The sequence below is a fragment of the Nestor notabilis genome, unplaced genomic scaffold (assembly GCF_000696875.1).
Source record: "Nestor notabilis isolate BGI_N333 unplaced genomic scaffold, ASM69687v1 scaffold34423, whole genome shotgun sequence".
Taxonomy (NCBI): domain Eukaryota; kingdom Metazoa; phylum Chordata; class Aves; order Psittaciformes; family Psittacidae; genus Nestor; species Nestor notabilis.
The window spans coordinates 1-19,136 of NW_009923038.1; the positions used below are offsets into that span (position 1 = coordinate 1).

A 19,136-nucleotide genomic window follows, 5' to 3' on the forward strand; every position below is an offset into this window, starting at 1 on the left:
TGGCAGACCTTGCGGGAAGAGGAAGCCTGCTGCTGCGCAGCTGTAGCCGCGTCTGCCCTACGAGCTCTAAAACGAGCGCTGGGTGGGGGGTGGTTGGTGGCCTCCTAAACTTTTGGCCAATACATCCTGTAACCCAGCAAATGCCATCTGTTTGCTTCAGATCACCGTAAAAGATATTGAAGACTTCGAAAAGAGTTATAAAGACTCAGAAGAAGAGCTAGCTGATATTAAAGCAGCGTACATGGATTTTGAGGGTGACATGGACAGAATAATGGAGTCAGTGTTGTGTGTGGACTATACAGATGAACCAAGGATACGGAAAATCATCGAAAAAGCCATTGCCTCTGGAGAAGTCCCATCCTACAAAGGTTTTGTAAAAGAGTCTAAGCAGAAAACGATGGCAAGAAAAAGGCGGGTACGTTTTATCAATCAGGGACCAAATAGAAAACATTACTTATAAGGTTTTAATCTCCCTTAGTAGAAATAAGTGAAGCTGCTCCTGAGACAGATGTCTGCCTGTCCTGGGTTCAGCTACAGCAGTCATTTTTTTCTCCTTCTTAGTAGCTGGTGCAGTGCTGTGTTTTTGACTTTCAGCCTGGGAACAATGCTGATAACACCGATGTTTTCAGTTGTTGCTAAGTAATGTTTACTCTGACCAAGGACTTTCTCAGTCTCATGCTCTGCCAGGGAGGAGGGGAAGCCAGGAGGAAGCAGAGGCAGGACACCTGACCCAAACTGGCCAAAGGGGTATTCCATACCACAGCCCGTCATGCCCAGTATATAAACTGGGGGGAGTTACCCGGAAGGCTCAGATCGCTGCTCGGGTCGGGCTGGGTATCGGTTGGCGGGTGGTGAGCGGTTGTGTTCTCTCCCCTTGTTATTCCTCTTATCATTATTATTGGTAGCAGTAGTGGTTTGTATTACACCTGACTTACTGGAGTGCTCTTATCTCAACCCGTGGGAGTTAAATTCCTCCGATTCTCCTCCCCATCCCTCCGAGAGCGGTGGGAAGAAGGAACGGGGCGGGGGAGTGAGCGAGCGGCTGCGTGGTTCCAAGTTGCCGGCTGGGCTTAAACCACAACACTGCCACAGGATCACTGCGTTACAGATCCTGTGCAGTATCTTTGACTTCCACATTTGTTCACCTGTGTTCTCCATGTCTTCTCACAAACTGTTGTGAAAGGCTTTGAGTTGTAATAGGCTGTTGCATATTACTTTTATTTCATTATTATACACAATGGCTTATTACAGTTTAACATGTCCCTGCATTTATTTACAAAGCCATGAGTTGCCAGAGTTAAGAAGTGTACATGGTGGGAAGTGTATTATGATTGTTTTTAGGCAAGTGTGCAACAATGTTCAGGACTAAATGGACTTCTTTTGCTACTTAGGTATTCGTAGAATACGTTATATACACGTCACAGTAACCAGTTAAAGAAAATATAATAGCTGCTAAGACAAATAAATTGGGTGGGGGAAACAATGTGCAGATAGATAGACTTCACATTCAGCCTTGTGAAACAGCAAAAAACTGTCTTGCTCGACTAAACTGTAGAACCAGAATGGGCTTTCTTTGACTTGATTTCTCATCTGTAGTCAAATTTGGCAACTGTGTTTTTCCCTGCAGCTACTTGTATGGAGATGCAAAAAAATAATGTTTGGTAACGCCTGTAAGACTTTGTCAAGTAACAAGCACAATACTTTATAAAAACACTAGTTTGCTATTTTAGGCAGAAAAAGAAGCTAAAGAGGCAGAAAAGACTAAAGAAGAGCTGGGCCTTGGTGGAGAAGATGACTTGAAAGCACTGATTCAAGTAATGCTTTTTTCTATCTGTTGAACATAATTATGTTACTGGCTTAAAATCGTGTTTTCCCTGAGTGTCTATGTATTTTGGATCCTTGCAGCTGTTTTGAGTTCCCGAGATTAAAACCTGTTAGCTATCTGCATACTTTAATTAATAATCAGAGTATGGTATGGATTTTATTACCTGTGTTTTTTAAAAAATAACACTTATTCTAGTAGTATTATTGCATACACAAGCAGAATATTTAAATTCTAGCCTTAGGCAGTTGCACAGGGAGTGTTAATGATTCTTCCTAATGGATTCCACACGGATGTAGGAGTTGATAGGTCTCACTATTTTGCTGTTGTGTCTCAGGGATGGAGGAAACTGTTTACGTTCTGCTTTTTGGGACATTTTCTGTTTCTTCTTTCCTATGATCCAGTGGCCTTCCTAGAATGTTTATGCTAAATCATTCCTCAAATTGTAATAAGAGTTTGGGGTCTAAACTAGAAATTGCTTTGCTTTTCCTAGCCTTATGTTGTGAATTTTTACAACCACTCTACCTCTGTCTTGATACCTCAGGAAGTTAGGTATAGAGCCTATAGAATTCAGGTAGGCTTTTGCTTGATGATAGTGTACTTTCTGTAGCTTGCATTCTCTGTTTAGGATATTCCAAGATTTTATGTAGCCATCTAACTTCAATAGAATAATCTGTATTGGGAAGTAGTAAAAAATTTTATAAAAGAATTGTTTTGTTTTCTTTTTTCCTCCCCCAGAGCAAAAATAAAGATCGAAAAAAGGAAATGGATGACTTTTTGGCCCAACTGGAAGCAAAATACACGAATAATGCTAAAAAAGGAGGAAAGAAGACTGCAGCCAAGAAAGGAAAGAAATAAAGAACTGTGTAGGCTGAAATATTAGGTATCATTTTGTACGGAAACACGTGGATTTGGGAGAACTTCTGAGCTTTCCTGGGCTACAGTTTTGGAGTGTCTGCACATCAACTTGCTGTGACTGGGAGGTATGATCCAGAACCCATCATGTGAACAAGAAAGGCAAAGTGTTCTGGTGCTGTTGTTCAAAATCCTTTGGGTGCTCTTCGGTTAAGATAAAACTTGACTAAAAGTTTTGTTACAGTAGGGAAGCAGTGTGATGTTTAGGCTTGCCACTGTGTTTATTAAACTTGTGTTGAAGCACCTTTCTTCCAAGCACCTAATGAGTATTGGTACAGCTGATGGTAAAACCTACCTTTGAGAGTCTTCAATGCTGATTCTTCTGGTTTCCAAGTTGGAAAGTCTTATCATTTCGCTACTCACATATGTCTTTTGTAGTAAACCTGCTGGTTTTAAAGGTCTTTGCACTTCAGCTCAACAAGTGTTTGTCAGATCTTCCAGTGGTTTTATAAAGATACTTTGGAAAATTACAGATTTAATAAATGAAAACTTTTTGCATAATTCTTTGCTATGTTGCTTCCCCAGCTGATCTCCATTCTCTAGTTAGCTGTTCAAAACAAACTCATAATGTTGACTTTCCTGACTAATTTAAGTCAAGCAAATACTACATATTTTATAGCACCAGAAAATATGGCTATCTTATTAACTGTGGTGTCAATACACACAACTGCATTAGATGAAAGGGGCCATGCAGCGTTTGGTCTTTGATTGTGGCAGATGAAATACAGTATGAGACTGTACCATGCAGAAATCCTCTAACACTGAGATGAAGCAAAAAACTTAAAAATACACTGAACTGGATCAGTTCTATGTATTTTTAGGGTTTGTGATGTCCCATGACAGGGAGTTCCAAGGCTTAAGAAATGTACTGCATGTTATTTCAACAGCATCACCACCCAGTCTGCTGTAGGAGGATGGTAGTGATTAGCTACTTCATTGGTTTTGTCACCATTTCTTTTAATTGCAGAAGTAAATTGCTGCTGTAAGAAGCAACAATACTTTGAAGCTTTTTTGCTTCAGTCATTTTTAAACCATTTGACATAGTGTGTAGGGTATGAAGTTAAATGGTGATAGGTTTTCAACTCCAAGGAATTGGGCTGGCTTTATTTTTCTAAGGCTTATGAGCCACAAGGTGAACATTTCCCTGTTGAGTTGAAGGTCCTCACTGCTGCAGTGGTAGAATTCAGAAACTGACTAATAGAGCTTCCTAGGGGTAGCTAGAGGTAGATGGTAACTCTGTTCCCTTTTACTTGGCTGCTTTCACAGATTATTCTGAGAGGGTACAACATACCGTTACGTTGCATAACACATGACTTGAACATTACTTTTACTATACAAAAACAGCCCAGGAGAAGTCTCTGGTGTCAACCATTTGTACAGAAACCAGTAATTGCCTTATTATGAGACTGGTTACACTTTTTTAGCACACTGGCTCCTGTAGACTGTAAAATACTACATTATATTACTAGAAGTCTATTCAAGTTTATTTGTGTATTTTTATTACTTATGCACTAGGGCTACAGAAAACTAACTTGTTCCCTGAGGAACAGCACTGATAAAAAAATGGGATGCTTATCTGCAGCTAAGCTTGAGATAACTAAAAGACATTATATAATGTCTTAGTAGTCTTTAACTGTTAAGAGAAACTTCATTTTGAAAGAGTTTAGTGAAGAGTCCTCTCTTTAGCAGTTTACCTCTATATAAAGAGATTTAGACTGAGCCCAAGTGTGCTTTTTACCTTCTAGAAATGCAAAGGAAAGTTAACCCAGTTATTTGCACAGTTCTGCTTTGCCTTCTTTTCCCTTCTTTTTGATTAGAGCATGCTTGGATCAGCAGGACTCAATTTCAATATTGATTAAAAATTATTAGTTGTTCTGTAGGTACCAGTAACATTTGATAGATTGCATAACTTAGAGCGGGGAAACAGGGGAGCCACTTCAAAAAGAATAGTGGCAAGTTTTTTCCATATGAATTGTAATTTGAAAAATAGTAATAAGGAAATGTAGAAAAAAGTGCTTTTAAAGTGGGTTATAAAGGAACAACTGTTTTCATGCAGAGTCCTAACTTTGTTAAAATACAGTAAGTGGTTATCCTCTCCTTGTGTTTATACTTGTATTCTGGTGCTTACTGTTTGGGACTAAGACTTTCAACTACTCACTTATTTTGAGAAGCCTGTATTTCATGTTTTTGTCTTATTTGGAGCCATAAGGGCAACTATAGCTAATACCTCCAGCATGGATGTCACACAGTGCAGAACACATCTACTAAAAGCTACGTTCCAGCTGTAAGTTGTGGAACTTCATGGGAGAGTGCAGAAGGCTTGTATACTTGCAGGTATTTTTGGAAAGGGAGGCTGACCTATTGTGTGAAAATACAGTAAAATATCCCACCAGGAAGACACTGTATTTTCTTTGAATACTGTCTGGAACTACTTATACTAAAAGACTCCTTTTTGCCTCTTAAACGTTCTTCAGTCACTGAGGTGTAAGTACATACCACAGGAAGAGTCAGTGGTGTGCTACCCTTGAACCTGTCAGTTCTGTGCATCTAGTTTGCTACCTTAGTTTTACACACCTGTATTAGTATCTGCTGAAATTACTACAGGATTCATAACTTGTTTAAGTTGAGTTGTAGAAGCAGTATCGTGCAGTACTTGCTTTGTAATATTGCTTTAAACATAAAAATACAGTTATACAGTTCTAAAAAGTTTAAATTACTACTGCTGTGGAAGGCCTGATTAATCTTCTGTAGAGCTAACGGAAAAATCAACAGGTTCTGCAGAACCTGCCTGTAACAACATGAACCAGTCACAACCCAGTAATAGGAAAACAGCAATGACCGAGAGCATTTGCTAGATTTTCTAGTAGTTAAGCTTTACTGTCCACTGGAGTGTGTTCACCCTTCCACCGGAGTATAACTCTTCTACTGGTAGAAAATGGAATGTTTAAGTATACCCCTTCTAAATCTTTGGCACCTGCTTCTTAGATTTATATAAAAATAACTATTCAAAAGGAAGGGTGTTTGAAAACTCTCTGTAAACAGTGTTGACATTGCTAAGAATGAGAGGTGGTTCATGACTCTGGGGAGATGGATGAATGCTTCATGGCACGTTAGACCCCTGTTTGCTTTTTGTGACTGATCCACTTCGCCTGTGGGCTTTGACAGAACCATGCAGCTGAAGACCTAATAAACAGAGATCATGTACAACTTTTAAGATTTCCAGAAAGTATTAAAACTAAGTACCAAATACAGCTCTGCTAGCTTAAAACTAACATGCTTTTTATTCTAATACATGGCTATCAACTGCATCATGTATAACTTGTCTCAAACTTGCACAAGAGATTTGCCTTCCAGAAGGGACAAAGTTTGTGCTTCCACAGTTGTTGGATTGCAGGGAACTACTGTATTCCTTGATGAGTTTTACAACTTGAATACTTCATAAAATATGAATACTATGAAGTATTCAAGTTGTAAAACTCATCTTGGATTTAAAGATTTAATTGTTAATGGGTTTTTGGTTTTTTTGGGGGGAGCAGATATTTTTCATTTTTGTAGGAACCATTCCTTTCTTCTTTAAAAACAAGTTACTTCAGTTTAGTGCCTTTGTTAGTCGTTTCTTGTACCACTTACATTAATAGTAGTAGGCCAGTGTGCTACTGAACAAGCAGAAAGACTGCTCCTGTCCTAATAATGACCCATGTACTTGCTGCTTTAACCTTTGCAGCTGACATTAACTTTTGCAGCTTCAATCCTATCTTGTTAGTATAATGTTGGAAATCCTGTCAACATCATAAGGAATCCCAAAACACTGTGATGAATCCAGTGTAACTTCTCTTGACAGACCTAGTTTTCAAAAGTGCATCTAACACCCTGCTTTGTGCCACCCTTTCCAGGTGGAGGTAATGCTTGACTTTGTATTGAAGCTAGCAAGGCATGCTCAAGGCAAACTCAGCTGCGAGCTATCAAGATAGCATTCAGCATATCTGTTCCAGGGCACAAAAGTTAACTTTCTGTTCTACCGAAACCTCTGAACAAAATCCTTTTCAACTGACTAGGCTAGCCCTTGTGTGTGCAATAAGAAGTCGGAACCTAAATCTCTGAAGGTAAGCTTTATTGGTCTACGCTAACACTTGTGTACACACAGGCAACTTAGTACTGTAGCTCTCTACTATAAAAAAAAAAAAGAAAGAAAAATCATAAAAAAAACCCCTAATCAAACCACAAAACAACCCTGGTTATGACTGTGTAACTACTCCAAAGCATATATGAGAACTATTTTTGAAGCGTATTAACCACAAACAACTTGAGATAACTTTGCAGTGAAGGAAGGGAAAAAAGATGGAAGAGTTACAAATTACATTCACATCAAAAATGCCTTCCAGCTGCCATGATATTTCATCAATTAAAAATACGTAATTTGAGGTTATACCAAGTAACTCCATTAAGTTCATCCAATTGTTAGAAATTAAACAATACAAGCAACTCTGAAATCAGAGTATGCATGTAAGTTGTACAGTTACTGGCTTTATACTTCAAGTTGATCTAAAATAATTCTAATATCTACTTGAATCCCTTCCAGATACAGTGCAAATAAGTTTCCTTTGGACATAAGACAATATTTTTCAGTTGTATAGTTCAGCAGAAGAAAACCCCTTGACAGAAAGTAGTTGTTGCTAGTTTCTGTTCAAACTGGCAACTCCTGCTTTTACCTTTGACATGAGAGCCAGTGGGGCTGATTACATGAAGCTTCCTTAAATGATTTAAAATAGTAGGTGGTAATAAAAGCACACCTGCACCCAAACATATTCTTTGCAACTATAAAACCTCTATAATGGAAAATACAAAAAAAAACATTAACTAGAACTTTGAAAAACTTCCTCAATGCAATTACCCATGTAGGAAATGCATTCCTGTCCTAAAAGCCTACCTCTTCCTTGATATTAAATTGCGTGACTGATGAGCATACCTGAACCTATTGATCCTCTGCTTGTCCGAGATTGATTACTGTGATCAGTAACAGTGTACGAACGGCGGTGCTGTGGATCTAGCTAAAAAGAAAGTTCACATTATTTATGTTTGCATACAAAAAACTTCGAACATTGAGATGATAATGCAGCTACAAACTACTTAAACACATCTTCTTCTTAATTCATAAGATGTTGTAAAGGTCTAAGTAGAGATTTTACAACTTTAAGGAGGGTTAAATCAACTTTAGGAGTAGAAAATACACTTTTAAAACATTTGGACTTAGAATGATCACAGTTAAAGGCACTCTCAACATTTCTGGAAATTGTTCTGTTTCAAGGTAGATTTTGGAAAGTTTGTTTGCTCAAAACTGCTAAGTCAGGGTTGTTGAAACTATACACAGAAACTAAACAAGTAGCTATTTAAAAGCTATTGTTGAGATGATAGGTGTTAAAGCCTAGATCAAAATTCTTTCTTAGATAAAACAAGACAGCAGTAGAGTAGTGTTTCAGTAAATTAAACCAAGAGCATTTGATAGAGAACCAGGCTGGACGCTGACAGTACAGCAAACTTATGCAAGAAAGCAGTGTTTCTGAATACAGCTGCAGAAATTAATTCTTCATGTCTATGCAAAACTTTAAAGCATCCTCTCCTATCTCACAGTTCTTAAGCCTTCACAGAAGATGCTAGATTATCAGTGCTGATAACAGACTGAATGTTATACCTAAAGTAATACTTAGCTTTCTGCACAAGCATTGCAAACTTGCATTTTTCAAGAAAAGTTTAGTACCAGCAGCTGCATATAGGTGTAGTTCAGAGCTGGCTGTGAGGATTATAGTGCTTTAGCTATCCTGAACAAGTGACTTGCCCTGTTTGTTTCAGAAGTGCCAAACAATGTTGTTTCTGTTAAAGTGAAAGTATCTAAGCAAGTGGCAAACCTGATGAACTCCCTGGCACTGATCACCTCTGACACTTGCTTCTCAAGTAATATTTACTTAGGTTAACTGTTGGAGCACCCTATACAGTAACTAAGGATGATTTGGTATAATTTGCTATGCTTTACCAAGAATGTGTTGGTTGTGTTAGGCTTGGAGGAATGATCAGGTAAGAAAAGCCGCTCCGGTAGCTGCTGGTGGGTATCTTCTTGTGCTGTTACACTGTGAGCTCGACTTGAGTTCCCTCGAGATTTCTGCATTGAAGAGTACCACAGTTGTGAGTTTTCCTTACTGCACCAGTACATTTAAAATAATTAGCCTAGAAATTAAAGCTAATTTTCCAAGTCAATCATTTTATGTCTAGTTCCAGGGAGGAAAAAATTCTAGCATTAACTGGAATTAGAGCAGTTGACTCTGGGTGATGCTGATAGTTAAAATTGATAGGACTTTTTTGTGCATCATTTCAGCTGCTGTCACAAGATAACAAATAAATTAGAACCCTTGGGTTTGGTAATCGGATCAGCACTCATTGCAATTTTAGACTACTGAATAATAAAATTAAATTATTGTGCCTCTTACCGTTTGCCTCTGGGATCCTGCGGTGCTCACATGACCTGCCACATTGGTGGTATTAATAGGTGGTAGGAGATTATTTCGGTTTAGCAGCAGTGGGGAGGATGAGGTAAGCTGCTCGTGTGCAGTCAGGCTGAAATGCACCAATAAGAACAGAAAAAACATACAATATTGTCAGTTTGTTTGGCATTACGTAGACAAATGATGTTAAAACCAAGCAACAATTGCAGAATTTTGCTACAAGATGGTGTTCAACACTGGTTCCTGGAGACATGGGTGAAGTTTGGCAGAAATCTTTTTAATCTATTAACAAGAACTTCTAGTTTTCATAATGTTTAATAAGCATATAGGAAAAGTGAGTCTAAGAATGAATACCCCAGCAGAAATGGGTGTATGTAAAAGCTAGTTGGTTAAAATGCACCTCATCTGGTGCCTGTTGAAGGAGTGTCCTGTGCAGCTGGTACTGCAGATCAAAGGGGAGTGTGTGTGTATATATATATATGTATATGTATATATGTGTGTGTATATATACACACATATATATATGCAGATCAAAGGGGGGTGTGTGTGTATATATATATATGTATGTGTGTTATCTTCATGTGCAGTTAGCAAACAATGGTAGAATCTTGTCTGCCCATTCCCAGGCATGGCATTATTTTCTGCTCTTTGTTCTTAACCTTTAGGATGAAGTACTGCTAACTTCAGCCTAGCAAGAAAAGGTAAGCAATGAGCCTGATAAACAGCAGTGGCCTGTATTTTAAGCAGAGCAAGTGAAAAAATGTGTATAATGCAAGTGCAGAATGTAGCTCTTTCACTTATTACAAGCATCACATAAAACATCTGGGGTGAAACAAGGCTTCCACCTTCTTCATCTTTTGTTTGAGTATTTCAAGGAATAGGTGAAAGAGGCTTTTAGAAGCATTCTAAAGGAAGCTAAACCAATCTAATTACACAAAATGTAAAATCAATTAAGTTTTGGTCACAGGAGGCATATAAAATAATGTGTTCTATTTTCTAGAGACAGCCTCTTCTTAGGAAAGCCTTTTCACCTGAAAGGTATTTGCAAATTATTGTATGTTTAAGAAGTGCTAGAAATGATCAAGAGGCCTTAGCTCTACACATGTTCTGGAGTGGACTGAAGGAAGGATGTTTTGTAAGAATGCATTTTAAAAATTACTTTCTTAGTGCTCTCTACATACATTTAAAAATACATGGTACTAAAGAGGAGATGTTAACAATCATTAGATTGATCAAAGCCTGAGGAGAGGGAACAGAAGCATTAAATACTGGAAGTAGAAACATCATTTATGAAGGGACAAGGAACAAATCTCTAAACAGTACACGACAAAAAAAGTACCAGGCTCGATGAGTTTATAGGTAAACTGACAAACTAAAAGGAAACTGTTAATTTACAACGCATGTGGAATACACAAGTATATTAAACCCTACGCTGTTTCCTAACACCCCATGGTCTCTCTAAATGACATTCAGTCAGATCATTATGCCAAACAAAAAGAAGACATTCTAGATGTAACTGAGGGTTTACTGAGTTGATTAAGAGTCCTTTGGTCAGATAACCTAACATGGGCACCTTCTTTATAGCCCACTCTGGACTAGAATAGCAACAGGTAGTTTGAGCTCCAAAAAATACAGACTTGCAGCTTTAAAACAGGCTATAGAAGAAGAAAGTCAGCGTCAAGAAAGATGGCGGTATTTGCTTTGCTTGTACAGTATAATTTGCATGCAAAACTACCTAAATACGTGAATCACTGTATCATAGCCTGTAGCACAGTAAATACCAACTTTAGCAACTCAGCTTTTTCACGGGAGATTGTGCTTTAATGAGCAGGTGATTTCTTTAATCAAATAATTCATGTTCTTTCTATTCAACTGACTGGTTTTAGTATAAACTGGGTTCTCTAAATATGGTAACTTGCAGGGAGAAACTGGTTTTAAAACATACAAGTGAGTTCCCCTGAAGACATCATCCACAGACCCTGGGGTCCCAGTACGAGAGTGGCTTGTGTTGAGGGGATGCAGGGTACGTGGTGGTGGGTTTCGCCTTCTTGTGGAATGTGCCAGGGATGATGTGCTGAGCTCTAGAGAACGATTTGGCCACACTCTGGTAGAGAGGATTGAACTGGAACCCAGCTGTTTGTCATCCAGATCCCTAACAAAAGAATTACAGAACCGAAAGAGAGATGGTCAACATGACTGACACCTACCCTGTTACCAAAATACTCATTTACGTATGACATTAACAATATTATGTGTGGATAGAGATGATGTGCTTTATTTTTTTACATAATTTATCTAAAGTAATTTGCAGCCAAATTAGAGAAGAATTGGGAATGAAAAAGATAAAAGAAGCCTATCTTTTTTTCTTTACTGAACTATGAACTTTCTGACTGAAGATTCTAGGCTCTGAGCAAATCTCTATCCCATCTTCATCTCTTTTCAGGATGTCAGTTAGCACCAACAGTAATGCCACGGCTGTTCACTGAATGATGAACCAGCAGCAGTCAAACACAGAACCTGTTCTAGAAATATACTGTTTCATAGATGACAAGTAAGTAAACAAAGAAGCAGGAAAATAATTGAGAAATTGCTTTCTCCAGTGTAGAAAGTTATCTTACAATGTTTCAGGTTGAATCCCTCCCACCATGAGAGTGCTCTACTTTACAGCAGATGATCTACAGTTCTTACAGTGTTTTCTCCATTACAGGCAGATTCCTTTGCTGTAACTGGATCCCCTGTATTACCATCAAGCCATTTAGATTACATTGAGAGCCAGTACTTGACCCTTGAGAGAGATTTACCTAAAAGTTTAAAAAATAAATAAGTAAATTACAGTTTGGCAGAGACACACATATTCACAGATTTTGTCCCTGTGTAGAATTTCAGAAGAAAGAAATTACTTTCTTCCATGATATCTAGTCATATACCCAGTTACATTATTTCCCCATCTAAGATAGGCATTTTTGCATCCTATTGTTCTTGCAAATGGTAATGCTTAGAAAATGTATCCTACCATGCTATGTCGTACTTAATATTTTCTAATTGAGTTTCTCATTTGCATGGCAGGATCTTCCAACAATGGCTATAATCCCAAGCTTTACAAAACGAATTTTCAGTGTATGTCAATGTTTTTTGTCAAGAACAGAACTGCAAAATCCTTCCTGGAGTACGGACTGATCTGGAAAAACATCAAATTCCACCCACTGTTAACAATAGCAAATAGAAAATACCAGAGCTTTAATCTCTCCAGCATACATACTTGAGGTGGTTTTCTCCTCTTTTTGCTTTTGCGGCCACATCTGGGTTTTGGGCACTACACATACAGTAAGGGGAACATGAGGAAAAGGCAGGGGTAGAAATAAATGAGAAAGAAATAAAAAGAAGTAAGAAGGAAAGAGCTGAATTAAAATGAATTAACAGTTAACACTTTGGTGCTCACCACTCTAGGACCAGATCATCTAAAGTAGATTATAAAGTCAAATTCAGTGTCTGAGGGGAAAAAAACAACCTGTTTCACAACTACAGTGGGATTTGCCCTTCATTGCCTGACGAGTTAAAGCTAGTGAGAAAGGGATCTCAACCATGCAATCCTCAATCTCACAATTTAGATCAAACATTATTAAAATGCACAAAGAAGTACATCACTAATGAACAGTCACCACAGTTGTCCAATACATAACTAAGTTTTAAAGAGAAAAGTAGGGATTAAAATCTTGCAATTGAGAAATAACAGGACTTAAAGTGTTAGAAAGGACAGTCAGCATTCATAAAAAATCCAAACTAGTTATGTATCTAAACAGTCTCTTGATGTACTCGAATCTGTTTGCTTAGGTAGCACTGTATTGATTCATCCCTACACAAATTAGCTGGCTAAAAATACTTACCAGATTTGATGTCACTGAGGGCATTTTAGTTTGTGGCACACGAGGTAACACCACTGGCAGAGGATCAAACTGCAAAGGACTTCCAGGTTCTGCTCTGATTGTTTCTACTGTTACGATATTTTTCTCATCATCTATGAAAAGCAATAGAGAATTCCTGTCAATACAGACTGGCATGGCTAAGTGTGGACCGTGCTATGAATCCAAATTTTTGTAGAGAGTCTTCTCGGTAAACTCTGTTAAATCTCTTGAAGGCATGTCTCACACTGTCAGCAAAATACACCCCACCCCACCCCCCCAAGAGATTATTCCCAAATAAATCTATCTCATTACATTCTTGCAAAATTAAAAACTAAAATCCCCCTCTGGATCTTCAGTTTAATTGTGATACGTACCGGAGGCTGACCCTTCCCAGTGTCTGCAGATTAATTCTTCCATACAGCTTAGGACTTCACTCCACACATCATCAAACACAAATGTAAGCACAGAATCCTTCATACAAGCATATGGAGAGATAGGAGGAAACCCCAGTTTCCGTCTACCAGAGGACAGTCCCTTTTTCCTCTCACGCAGTTCCTCCTCCCTGTGAAAATGTAAGCATTACCTGTACCATAAACATATTTTCTCTGTCATATGTTGTTGCATTTAGTTAATAAAACATCAGCTAATGCTGCATTTGTGTTCCATTTTCTCCTAAACTGAAATAGGTGAAGGCAGCTGGCCAAAGAGCTTGAAGACATTATTTCAGGAGAAGTTTTTGTATTTATTACAAAGTATTATTTTCTGAGAGCAGTATCAAATAACAGTCTAATACTGAAATAATTAAGTTGCTGTACACTGGACACTTGAACTTTTATTTCTTCCAGAGTCTACCACTGACCTAAATAAGAAATGACAGAGACAATCACCTCATTATGGCACACCTTGTTTTCCCCATACAGTATAACTATAAATGATACTTCTTGAATAATAAATAAATAATTTACCAAGGAGATCAAAGTTCCAGTTAAAAACAATTCTCAAAAATTTAGATAGAAAATAAATATTTTTAGATACATAGATATAATGTAAACCTATACCTAAATATATCTGTTTATATCTAAATATAAAATATTTCTAAAAATATCAACAGTTCAAGTGATATTCGTTCATTTGTCAGGCTTCATTCAGTTTTAGACAACTAGATGTAATCAATGCGATGGAAGAAAAAACATAATACACAGCAGCAAGTGGCCTTTGCAAGAGGTATTCTGAAGTGTGAAACCTGGAAGACAACTGTTCCAAAAAGTTTATGTTCATCAGCCAAAAGAAACTTTATAGAAGGGAGAAAATAATACTGATGCAAGTACATTCATTATGGCTTTCTTACCTGTTCCCTAAATCAGTACCTACCATCCAAAAACTAAAAACCTGGGGGGAAAAAAAGAAAAAAAAACAAAGGAGATGCCACTAGAAAAAGCTGTCATACTTCACTGTTGCTTCACAGAGACAGCAATATTGTTTGCTGCAGCAATGTCCCTCTGGCCTAGTCAAAGCATGCCACCTACCAACCTGAATCTCATGGTCCATACCTGAATCTCACAGTCCATGCAGCTAAGTGGCTTTCTTTATTAAAACCAATTAAGTAGTTGGCAACTGACAGTACCACCCAGAGTCCTTATCCAGGCCATATGTTCATATTGTTGGGTTGAATGAAGTAAAGGACAAAAAAGAATCCTCTTTATACTACCCTTGATTCTTTCTTCTTAAGATAAAAGCAGTGGTATTTTTTTCTTGGCAAGCATCAAATCCACACCAATTCTTAAATTACCACTGAAAATCTGGAAAGGTACAATTCCACCCAAAATGCCAGTACGAAACCAAAGTAGCACACTGCTAGCACATAAAAAACAGCAATGAATTTGACTTAGTGTAAAAAAATAAATGGCATTTAAATAAGTTTTATTAAATATGCAAATACAGATCAGGCTCTTAGTTATGACTGAATTAACTATTTAAACCAGGTATAAAAATGACTAGTATGAAAAACTACCAAAAAAAAAATCAGAAAAATAATTAGCAAAATAAATTGTTCTAGGAAATGGATTGGGAGAATTTCCAGTGCCCAAGCATCCTACCTCAGGCCTTTGAAAGTTCTCTAGGGAAAAGATATACAAAAAAATAAATTCATCAAATTTACCAACTAACAATTTATCAACTAACATCAAAGCCAAATATATATATATTAACAGCAGGCATTCCAGGACACTGATACTAGCTGCTATCTTAATATTCAATACCTACACATCTCTGTGGTCAAATGCTAAATATTCCTCCATTACACCTTCAGAGACAATTACTCCATCTTCACCTTCTTCGCTCTCAGGAGAACACAAGGTCGACGACTTGGAACGGTCAGCCTTTTTGTGAATGGGAGTAACAGAAAGAGGTACCTTCTTGCCAAAAACACTAAATCTGAACAGGTGACAGTTTTCAGAAAGCAGAAATTAAAACAGGTTGTTATTCCACTTCAAATAGCAGCATTTTGTGAACTGAGAGATAACATGGTAGTTAAGGCCCAGCAGGAGGGAGGCCAACTAGTTATGTATTAAAGGAAAAACTTTTGGTTTGGATATTCTTAATTCTTGCCAAGAAACCTGAATCTTCAGGGAAAAAAAATAAAATAAAATCAAAGCTAATTAAAAACCATCCTAAAACGTTAAATGATAAAAGTAGTACTAAACTAATGCTTCATGGTTTTTAAGTTCTATACAAATTTAATAGATGATTAACAATAAACCCAGCTACAATACACACATATTGTTAAGAAGTCAATAGCAGCAAAAGTATTTCTATTTGCTGACTAGTTTACCGTAGTTAGCAACAAGCAGTCTTGCTATTCCAAATGCTGTGTTCAAAACTCAGCCTAACAGAAGGGAGTTAGGCTTCACATTTTAAGAAGCATATCACTGCAGTCTACTGAGAACAAAATTACCGTCCCACCTCGGTACAGTCTGGGTTAACCACTGGTACTTACTCATTAGAATCTTTTTCTGGTGAACTTACATCTGAGGAACCTAAACTGCCAGAAGGTAAACTTGAATACCATCTGTACCCTTCATCTGTGGGGATCACAATCTGCTTCCCCACAACCCTGCCATGGCAAAAGCAAAGGATAAACACGTCAGAAAATACCGAGAGTATGATTACTGAAGTGTGAGAAGACACAGCAGCAAATCCTAAGAATTCTATGTGGTTTTCTTTATGATAGTTAAAGGTGGTTTCAGTTGTTCTTCTAGTACGGATTGCTTTGAGTCAGGCAAACACATTAAGAAAATGCTGCTCGGTTTTTTATGCTCTGCTAATTGGAAGACTTTCGAATGTGGACAAAACTGTTCAAGTTCATGTAACTAAGATTTAAAATGTAAGTTTCTAGATAGCCAGAAGGACTGCTGAACTAGGGTAGAAGGATTTTAAAATTATTTTAAGGACCTGGCTTTCAGCTCAACCATAAATCTTTCCTAAGAGAATTTGGCTATATTAAAGCCAAGTCAATTGCAAATAGCAACAATCCTCTAGCAAGGAACCAAATGTGAGATAGGAGAATGTTTATTAATGACAATGGCAGGCAGACTACCAAAGTCATCTTTTTATCTCTAGCTATACTACAATAATACTACAGAATTGCATAAAACCACCCTGTTACTAATGCTATTTTAAAAGCAACTGTTTCCATCCCTACCCTTTTATAACTGTGATGGTACTAACATTAGTCTATACAATACCTGAGATGAGGAAAGTTGGATGTCCACTGCTGGCATTCTTCCCGCAGTCCCTCAATTTGCTCATTTTCTTTCTGCTCATAGAGAAGCTCATCAATTTGTCTGAACATCTGCTCAACTTGCTGTGTGGCAGCTTTATCAAATTCCTAGAGAAGAAAGTTATCCAATAAATACCTAGTGAATAGCATTTAGAGGGTTTTTTTAAATCGATTTTTTTTTTAGTAATTGAAAAAGACAACAAATTGTTTAAAGCTTAGTAGGACTTTAATCAGTTTTGGCTTTTTTGCACAGAAAGACATTAAATAATTTCTCTCCGGTGATGATGCAGACTGCTGTTAAGACTGATGATTACACATACAGCTTTCATCAACACAACAGATTAATTATTAAAATATCTTGAAATATATGTACTGTTATATTAAAGACATAGCAATTTATATGAAAGAAATCAGAACAGGAAGTATAAAAGCGACACTTTAATGAAATGGAAAATCTGTTGCTTGCCATGTCCATAGACAACAGCAAAGCAGAAAGCAATGCAGGATGGTGTGTTACACTGTGAAACTGAAGGACATTCAGGACCTTTGTTACATCTTCTAGAAAATGGGGTCATTTCTTGGGTAATCTAAATCTAAACAGTGCCATCTCACGTCGCAGAAAGCTATAGCATACTTTGGGCAGACAGAGAATAAAATAAGTATTTCTAGATGAAAACGTTTTAGGGGCTCACTGTATTTTGAGAAACATACAAGTGTGCAGGAGTTTGATAAACTCATACCAAGTGTCTGAAAGTCATCCACTCATGTTTAGGATTCCACAATAGGCATTTATTATGTTGTACAGATACACTTGTGCTTTACATGATTTGCATTTTCAAAATGCTAGATGGAATATTAATGCAGAATATTAATTGAGTAACATGAGCCTAATATGATTTGATCCAAGAGAAAGGAATGATGGAGAAGAGGTAAAGAAGATGTTATTTTATGATTTAGGGAGAGATCCAATCCTCATTTTTATCCTGCAATGTATTTGCCAGTATGGTATTTCAAGTATCTTTCTACTCACTGTGCTAGATTTGGCTTGAATGATTATGTTCTACTCACATCATAGCCCCAAGAGAAGGCTGAGCTCTCTTCGGTGGAGGCATCAGCATAACCCTGACTAGCAGACCATGAATTCCCATGATCAGCTGGAGTAACAGAAGGGTAATCCGATTCCTTCCGGATTTCAGACTCCCTGAAATGAACATATTGAGTCAAAAAAGAAAGAAAAAAACCCCAATACACAATGACAAATAAAGTAAACTTTTCTTACCATACAACAAAAACCATAAATATATCAGAATAGATCTTAGCAATGGTAAGAGTTTTGATAGGATATTTACTTCAGGGGCATTTAAGCAGAACCTACAGTACACAAGTAATTATAGCAACTGTAACTACTAATAATCCCAATGACACAGGAAGTCTAGAGGTGAAGCAAAGCATAGATTTTCCAAAAATTATCTCAGTTAAGCAGCAGACTATTTCCAGTCTTTGTTCTACACCACTCAGGAATTATTTTATCTTTTCTCCTCTTGTTTCTGCCTTAAAATCAGATTACCCGAGCTATTTGTGAGATGGGAACAGAACACAGCGACATGCTTTCTACTACTGCCAAAATAGGAAGAACATGTTCTCCAATGGTACAGTTCTGGGGTAAAGCCTCAGCCTACTACTGTATTACTTCTGTAAAGACAACAAAACACAAAGGTGCCTGCTTTTGCCATTGTCTCCAGACAAAGATACATTTTATGTTAGGATGAGTACCTTGAGGTCTTGCCATGGTTTTCAGCCGTGGGCGTGGCTGGGCACACCTCAGCTCCTGGTTCTGGCAGCGGGTGATGCCGCAAGGCGTGTTTTGGAAGTCCTTGTCTAAATAAAACAAGAGGTGGAACTTGACATTACCTATAGGAATAAGCATCTACAGAGTTCCCAAGTTTTACAGTGGTTTTTGTCAGGTTTTTTCTCTGCCTTTCAAGGAATGCACTAATTTGCATTCCAGAGATCATTTATTAATATCAGAAGGCTAATCTTTGTTACCAAAGCTTTAGAATTAAGGTATCATAACTAACTCTAGGCTAAACACGGAGTTAAAGGGTTTTGCTTAAAAATCAGTGTCTTCCTTTACCCTTAAAATGTTGTGAACTTGTCTACAGTTATGTAAAAGAGGATACAATGTCATTACCCCTGTAGGAGACTTATAATGAAACAGGACAAGA

General features: G+C 37.5%; 2 protein-coding genes across 2 annotated transcripts; one reads left to right on the forward strand and one right to left on the reverse strand.

Moving 5' to 3' along the window:
- Positions 1–160: 160 nt before the first annotated feature.
- On the forward strand, positions 161–2,680 carry DNAJC9 (DnaJ (Hsp40) homolog, subfamily C, member 9; the record flags this gene model as incomplete). Its single annotated transcript, XM_010011906.1, has 3 exons — positions 161–415; positions 1,731–1,814; positions 2,561–2,680. Coding segments are annotated over 3 exons (459 nt in total), but the record flags the coding sequence as incomplete, so codon positions are not given.
- Positions 2,681–5,837: 3,157 nt separating this feature from the next.
- Positions 5,838–18,789, reverse strand: FAM149B1 (family with sequence similarity 149, member B1; the record flags this gene model as incomplete). The annotated part of the gene is made up of 14 exons (XM_010011907.1): positions 5,838–5,920; positions 7,704–7,785; positions 8,766–8,891; positions 9,217–9,343; positions 11,177–11,383; positions 11,920–12,032; positions 12,491–12,544; positions 13,116–13,246; positions 13,508–13,695; positions 15,396–15,566; positions 16,129–16,245; positions 16,877–17,019; positions 17,980–18,112; positions 18,685–18,789. Coding segments are annotated over 14 exons (1,780 nt in total), but the record flags the coding sequence as incomplete, so codon positions are not given.
- Between the last annotated feature and the right edge of the window lie 347 nt (positions 18,790–19,136).